Source organism: Hydractinia symbiolongicarpus, chromosome 8 (genome assembly GCF_029227915.1).
Source record: "Hydractinia symbiolongicarpus strain clone_291-10 chromosome 8, HSymV2.1, whole genome shotgun sequence".
Taxonomy (NCBI): domain Eukaryota; kingdom Metazoa; phylum Cnidaria; class Hydrozoa; order Anthoathecata; family Hydractiniidae; genus Hydractinia; species Hydractinia symbiolongicarpus.
The window spans coordinates 27,766,332-27,774,404 of record NC_079882.1 but is presented as its reverse complement, the minus strand read 5'-3'; the positions used below and the strand labels follow the sequence as shown (position 1 = coordinate 27,774,404).

The window sequence follows — 8,073 nt, the reverse complement described above, 5'->3', positions numbered from 1 at the left end:
TGTTTGACATTCCTTTCTCGATTTCCCGAATTATTTGACATTTTTGAATTAAAGAAACGTTATTGAGTTTTCTTTTTAAAGCCGACATCTTCACCTCAAGAAGGTTTCTGGTTCAAAACACTGTAAACAATGTTTTGTGAGTGACTTTAGAATTCGAACGTCAAACATTTTCGTTCGAAAATGGAACATTTTAATTCGATTTTTAGTGTAAATAGGTTCTTAAATCCGGAAAAGTTCGAGATAGAGAGAGAAACAGTCAGACGGGACCGAGATTTTGGTTCGAGATAGAGAGGTATTCGAGATAGAGAGGTTCGAGGTAAAGAGAGGAAAATAGCTTAGAGCCTACACAAATGTCCAAGGGACCGAGACTTTGGTTCGAGATAGAGAGATGTTCGAGATAGAGGCTAGTCGAGATAGAGAGAGTCAACTGTACTTTTATTATTAACTGTGCCATTAACATTGTCGTATTAACTTATTAACTTGTCGAAAATAACGTAGTTTTAATTTTTGGACAAATTTTGGCCTGAAATGACATTTAGGTGACAAAAAAATTAAACTTTTGTATCATCATCATTTTCAGCATACTTTATTTGTTAACTGTGCCAAATTTGGCCGAAATTGAAGTGGTTTTAATTTTTGGACCAATTTTGGCCTAAAATGGCATTTAGGTAACAAAAATCAAAATTTTGATGTTGCCATTATGTTCAGCATACTTTTTTTGTTAACTTTGCCAATTTTTGTTGAAAATGAAGTAGTTTTAATTTTTGGACCAGTTTTGGCCTAAAATGACATTTAAGGTGGCAAAAAACCAAAATTTTGATGTCATTATCATGTTCAGCATACTTTTTTTGTTAACTGTGCCAAATTTTGTCAAAAATAAAGTAGTTTTAATTTTTGGACCAACTTTGGCCTAAAATGACAATTAGGCAACAAAAAATCAAAATTTTGATGTCACCATCATGTTCAGCATATTTTATTTGTTAACTGTGCCAAATTTGGCCGAAATTGAAGTGGTTTTAATTGTTGGACCAATTTTGGCCTAAAATGGCATTTAGGTGACAAAAATCAAAATTTTGATGTTGCCATTATGTTCAGCATACTTTTTTTATGTTAACTTTGCCAATTTTTGTTGAAAATGAAGTAGTTTTAATTTTTGGACCAGTTTTGGCCTAAAATGACATTTAAGGTGGCAAAAAACCAAAATTTTGATGTCACCATCATGTTCAGCATACTTTTTTGTTAACTGTGCCAAATTTAGTCGAAAACAAATACCAATTTTGGCCTGAAGCGTCATTTAGATGACTTCACAGTACTTAGGGAGCTTGGGTACGAAGTTTAAATCTGTGACTTTGCAATTGACCATTTGGGACAGGGTTAGTTAGTTAGTCGGTTATACCAATACCATCCTCCTTTCTAAAGAACGTGAAATCCCAGGGTCGATATTTTCTCAAGAAATGCTCCGAAAAAAAAAACGACGGTTTTAAAAAATTTCCTACGCCTTCGGGCGCGGAAATTCAATTATGCCTCCCTCACAACCTACAACCCAAATCTCAATATAATAAGATTAAACACAACTTTGTAGGCTGATTACAGTATGCAAACAACTTTTCCTTTTTAAGTTCTAAAAAAATTATAAAAGATAAAATAATTACATTATTTTTATTTATTACTCGGGTAAGAAGTAGCCCTGTAGGAACCAAAATCGTTTCGGAAAGCGGGTGGAGCAAGTGTTAGTGGTAATCAAATAAAGTTCAAGAGTTTAAATTATTTAAAAACAATGCAAATTATGTATTATAAAATCTTTTTGGTTAGTTGTGGTCGTTGCTGCACACGTTGATTTTTCTGTTATTTACTACAACTTGCGTCATAGCAGGCAATATTTTCCTGTACTGCCAATGAGCAGTGACTACTTTACTTTTTACTTCATTTTTATTGGCAACTCACAGTTAATGGTAACGACAATGTTTACCATAAAATTTCCTTTATATTTTTTACTAAATCGCCCGTGTATCATAAAGTGCATGATTTTTTTCAAAAAATGACTGATATTAACCTCTGTCACATAACTGGGCATTCTTTTGTATGGCCTTCTACAGTTGTTAACGGGGTAGCAACATATTTAGATGATACCGCAGGTAGATATTCTCAATGTAATTTAGAAAACTTATAATTTAAGAAATACTGGTTACTTATTCCCGGATATTCAACCTGTTGTAATATTTAAATTCTTCAATTTATTAAAATCACTTGTTTGTTTATGTTTATTTCTAATGGTCAAAATCTGTGAGACAGAGGGCTTCTTGCTATATATTCCTTCAATCTACTGTGGGTCTCTAAAAGCGTTGACTTCCTAGGCTCCACCCTGGTCTCGGTAGGTGCGGGTCTTAAAACCCTCGTTTGTGTTGGAACCGCCTTAGTGTCACAATGCGCATTTAACGATCGTGTTTTTTATTTGAGCCTACCACTTACAAAAGAATATCTTGTACATTAATAAAGATAAATGTTCGTATACATAACAAAATGTTATCGTCAAATAAAATTAAACGCAGTTGTATAGGAGTTGACCAAAACACATAGAATCACTTTGAATGTTGAATAAGATATATTTTGTATGATTATTATTTATGCTAGTTTTTACGTCTGTATAATAATTTTGTGCTGTCAGCTTGTGTTAAATCCATCAATGGAGTAATATTAAGAAAAGTATCAGTATCATCTTGAGAGTGAGTTATTTGGAAGGAGTACAAATTTGCACTTTTGCTCAGTCAGCAAGTTCTGCGTAGTTCTCCACCTATTCGGTCCATTGCTAGGATATTTCTTGCATATTTCCGTCGCGATGCGTTTTCGTTCTGTATAACCTTTGACAAAAAAGTATGAGTTTAGTTCCAGTAGTTTACACTTTTAACAGTTCTATTACTTCCCTGAAAGACTGATAATAAAAATGTAATGAAATAAAATCATATTGCCTTTTAAAAACAATCAACTCTACAATACATTGCAACAAAACGTCTCAGTATTTTATAAAGAGTGATCAATATAAGTTTTTGCAGTCTACACCATCTCTCTGCTCCGTAAAGTAGAAATCAAGGGTGCGACAAGATTTTTACAAATAACAAAGAATATAAAAAATTTATTTTGTCGTCTCTTTCAAACAAATTCGTTGTTAGTTCGGGAAATCTATTTCAAACATAAATTATAACCAGCCCTCACAACCTACAACCAGAATACCAATACCATAAGATTAAACACAACCTACTGGGCTGATTACAATCTGCAAACAACTTCTTCTCCTTTTTAAGTTCTAAAAAATAAAAAAAAGATGAAATAATTACAATATTTTTATTTCTTACCCGGGTAAGGGGTAACCCTGTAGGTAGCAAAATAGGTTCGAAAAGGGGGTGGCGAAAGTGTTAGTTATCGGGGCTACCATGGTCAGCACCGAGAACTTCGTAATTTAAGTAGTTTAAATTCAAATTATGTATCATAAATTTATTTTGTTAGTTGTAGTCGTTGCTGCAGACGTTGGTTTTTCTGATGTTTATTACAATTTACGTCATAGCAGGCAATATTTTCCGGTATTGACCGAAACCATAGCAACTGTTCAAATAATGGACCCGCTCATATGCAAAACAGAAGTGAGCAGTGACTACTTTACTTTTAACAACTTTTTTATTGGTAATTCGCAATCAATGGTAACATGATTATGTTGACCATAAAATTTGATTTATACCATTTTATCGAATCGCCCGTGTCTAACAAGGTTTTTATTATAATTTGACATTCTTTCGTATGACCTTCTACATTAATTACCGGGTTAGCAATATATTCAGATAATATCACATGTAGATTTTGCACTTACTGTAGTAAATGATTTTGATCACTTCTAGTTCACAGTTTGCTAGAAAAACAACAAGGATAATCAACAACCAGCTTTATAGCATTCAATTATACTTCCAATATAATACGACTTACTTGGTGCCTTTGTCACTATGCTTAATGATTCACCTCCTGGCAATGGTGTAACAGTAAAGTTGTATGTAAATCCGAGACGAAAGTAAATTACTTTCATAAAGTCCGCATCCTAAAATCAACCAAATTAGAAATTTTATAAGAAGAAGTCCCTTATTGAAAAACGTACTTTATCACTAGCTTAAAAGAGAAATGTGCACCTCATTATCAAAATTGAAATAAACATCTTTGGTTTCAATATCATCAGTTAGTTGAAGCAAATACCCCAAACATCCTACCAAGACAAAATTTTATTCATTAAAAAAGTTGAATTAGTTAACAGTTTAATAATAATACAAAATGCCCCGTGCCTTGCTTTTTAATGTCCGTGGCTTGAAAGATGATTAAAGTTTTTCCATTTGAATCTTCGGCGTATGTTGTAGTTAATGTTCCAACTTGGTGTTTACAGGTTGGATAGTATTGAGTGCAGTTTCTGAGATTATCAATATCTTCTGGAAAGAAAATTGTTAGAAAAAGCTTTGCCAGATGCATTCAATTCATAACAGATATTTATTTTTTATTAAAAACTACAGTTACGTTATTACTTGATGACTCCCTACCGTTTTTACCATGTGCTTTTATAAAAGCAACTTTCTTGCATCTTTCAGGAACATCTAAAAAGCGTTGATGATTAAAGAAGAAAATATGTAAAATTTACAATGCGCCATTCTTCGCTCTAACTTACTTTCTGGGATCGCATTTCCTTTGTCTTTTTCAGTCGGAATTTTTATTGTTTTCCCATCCTTAAATGAAATTGAACTTTTAGTAATGCTTTGCCTATTTTCAACTTTTCCTAAACTATACATAATTAACGATGTTAAGAAGAATGTGAGGATGTAACGAATAAAAACCTACTATATACAAAGCAGTGAGAGCACAAACATGAAGTGCAAAAATGAAGGCATACATGTTACCAGCCATTGTGTGGTTAACTTTACAGTCTTCACTTATATTTATACTAAACCCTTTTTACTTTATTGCATCATAAAGTGTTTATACAATTATGTTATCTAGGAAAAGTCATAAACGCTTACTCTTCACAAATTAATCAGATTTAATTAGGTTTATTCAAAAGCATCGTCATGATAACATTTGGAAATTTTCGACAACTTCTTTCTAAAATAATAGCTAATTGTTTCTTACCACCCACTACAATTTCACATACCGTCAACTTGTTTCTTAGTTTTTTACATTACATACGTAAATTGGAACTACACCTAGCAGTGTATGACTGTTGTCATTGTTATAAAAAAGCTGCGTGTTATATTACCTTAACAAAACACTGAAATAAACAGGAAAAGATAGAAAATTAGTTATAAAAGAATAAATAAGTTACATCTATTGTTCCAGAGTCGTGCCTAATGCTAAAAAACATGCAATATTCTAGTCCTAGCAACAAAGTTGAAAGCTCAGTTAAGTTTCTCGGCATATAACCAGCATAATTTGAGGGTCTTTTATAAAATTATTTATAAATTTCTCCGTACCTTCGGGCTTAAAACTGGGTATGTTTTTTACATAAAATAAGCATTTGTCATGTCACATGTGTGTAGTTGATAATCGATGATTATTTCATGCACTTTGTTTTTTCCGAATCGTGATCTACTTTTTTTCTTGTTTTTTGTATATGTCACACTTAATAGTCTTACTACTTTACTTGAATACTTAACACTCTCTGTAGGAATTTGAAGGCGCATGTTCTGTCATAGAAATTTCGGACATTCTATTAGAATACTTTTTACTGTCCAAATTATTAAATAGAAACCTGTTTGGGTATATTTGAAACAAGGAGGCTAATCAATCCATGAATTTAAAACATGACCTCTGTGACTGTGGAAAATTAAGATTACAAAAGAATTTGAATAAAACAAACAAAGATCTCTAAGTATATTTAAAGGGACATGTGATACAAGGCACAGAGTCTCCTGTCTTAAAATATGGATGCATTGTAAGCTGATCCCACGTTGCTTAGTTCATCACTTAAAGAAACGAGTAACAAAGGTCAACAAGCGGAAATTACGCATCTACAAGGTTGACTGATACCATAATTATAATAAGTATCCCTGAGCTTTATTTAAAAAAATAGATAGCAATTGCTAAAGACAATAACTGCTTCGTAAATTCCACAGTGATATAATGTGCAAAAAGTTATCACTTTGCGTTCCTGCATTTAACTTACTCATTATTATACGTTGTGCACGACACAATGTCACATTTCAGAACTCGTGACTTTAAAACTTTTGTAGTTATACAAAGTTATTAAACCATTAAATTTGGTTAAGTTAATGCTGATGCTTTTCCCGATCACTTGTTTACCGATACGTGACTATTACCACGTGTGCAAAAATTATTTTAAAGTTCTTACAGCTAACTTAATTTACGAATTGTCTCAAGTTTATTCCATTCCGATTAGTTTATAACCCGTAAATGTGTCCCTTAAATGCATGTAATATTTGTAAAAAAGAAATAAATAGAAAATCGAGCGCATTTTTGTTCCTTGCATGGAAGTTCGCGTGAAACAGAATGTATGATACTATTGGATAGTTCGTACATTTATGATACTATTAAATTTAATAACACATATGCTGGTGTTGCTACATTCGTGAAAGTAAGACATATCATGCTTAAGTGGATTAAAGTATTAAAACATTTGGCCATTATTTAGATTGAACAGAGTGAATCATATTTTTTGCAGTAAACATACATTTTAATTCAGTACTTTAAATGACTTGGATGCATCATTTTAAAAAACAATTTTTTTTATTCTTGTTGAGCAAAGTTTTATATAGTGTCTACATAGAACTGGATGCATTGTTTCAAATCATTAATACATTAGGTGTTGATTGGTAGTTAATTTCAATTAAGTACTAATTATTTTCCTGTAGGACTAGCCTAAAGCGGAAAATTAGTCACAACATCTGTCATGTGGTAAATTACAACGGTTGCTTTTGTATTGATTGGTAACCAACATACTTGTTTTTCATTGCAATTTGTTTGCTTGGAGGAGGCCTGTGAAGTTTAAAAGATTTAAAACTCATCCATTTTATTGACAAATACTCCGCAGGCCATAAATAATGTCGAATTTGTCAAATTACCATTTAAAACATAGTTTATCCAGCTCCTTATATCAATCTTGATACATTAATAACTAATGTTAATTCTTCCTTTGCTTGAAAGGTTATAGCAAAACTTTTGTATAATCAAATAAGAATTATGTATGAAAGAGCCGTCTGAAAAACTTTTTTTAATAGTGGACAAACAGTTTAACTATAGAAGATGTTAATAATATCCATACTTCCCAAAGTTTTAACCGCCTTCTTTGTTTAATTTTGGCTACTATTGTCAATTTATCCTATGAACATCCGATATCCAGGATATTATTAGAGATATATCTATTCAAATAAATTAAATCAGCGTTATTTTCAATGTTAATGGAAACGTCCTCACGCTAAATATTCAATTCTCTTCAGAAATTGTGTCTGGGAGCGAGAATCTCTTAACAATATGGCGGAGCGGAAAGACGCAATAACGCTCGTAGTATACTTTGTTATTACTTATTGCAATTTTATGGTTAAATCAACTTTGTTTTGACAACCTGATGGCATTAGTATTAGTATTGTCTCCCCAAGATCTTTATGCTGTATGAAGTTATTCTTATTTATAACTATACCAATATAGTTTAAAACATGGCTTGAGAGCATCAAAAGTGTATGTGTTGACTACTTGCTTGCGGACATAATTGCTAGCACAAAGTAAAGGAAATTATTTGTAATCTAGATAATTGGCAAAGCATCTATAGCAAATGGGTTAAACATTGTTTTGCAAACATTGTTATAAGCCTTTCGCAAAAAATCCCATCAAGCAGCAATCATTTTATCTCATATTAAAAGAAGTATAAAATTAGGATGAAAGAATTTAATTTAACTGTAAAAAATTGAATACTGCTTTTGACAGCTTGCAAACCAACAAAAGTGCTGGTAAGATGAAATAAGTGTCTCATCTAATTAAGCCTCTCCTTGTTTATGTACTTAATCACAAGAAATTGCTTGAAAAATATCAATTTTTAAA

General features: G+C 31.9%; 1 protein-coding gene across 1 annotated transcript; it reads right to left on the bottom strand.

Moving 5' to 3' along the window:
- Nucleotides 1–2,242: 2,242 nt before the first annotated feature.
- On the bottom strand, nt 2,243–5,052 carry LOC130653898 (uncharacterized). The gene is made up of 8 exons (XM_057456395.1): nt 4,694–5,052; nt 4,569–4,622; nt 4,320–4,460; nt 4,170–4,243; nt 3,973–4,081; nt 3,860–3,898; nt 3,257–3,301; nt 2,243–2,858 (listed from the first exon to the last, which is right to left on the bottom strand). Exons 1-8 carry the CDS (start codon nt 4,812–4,814, stop codon nt 2,713–2,715), a joined length of 729 nt encoding a protein of 242 aa, XP_057312378.1. The 5' UTR covers nt 4,815–5,052; the 3' UTR covers nt 2,243–2,712.
- Between the last annotated feature and the right edge of the window lie 3,021 nt (nt 5,053–8,073).

Excerpts from the sequence above, each read along its gene's own strand:
- LOC130653898 (XM_057456395.1), bottom strand. The coding sequence starts at position 4,814 with ATGTATAGTTTAGGAAAAGTTGAAAATAGGCAAAGCATTACTAAAAGT. Across the intron at positions 4,244-4,319 it reads CACGGACATTAAAAAGCAAG|GATGTTTGGGGTATTTGCTT; the intron begins GCACGGGGCATT and ends TTGTCTTGGTAG. Across the intron at positions 2,859-3,256 it reads TGCAGATTGTAATCAGCCCA|GTTATACAGAACGAAAACGC; the intron begins GTAGGTTGTGTT and ends TTTTTGTCAAAG.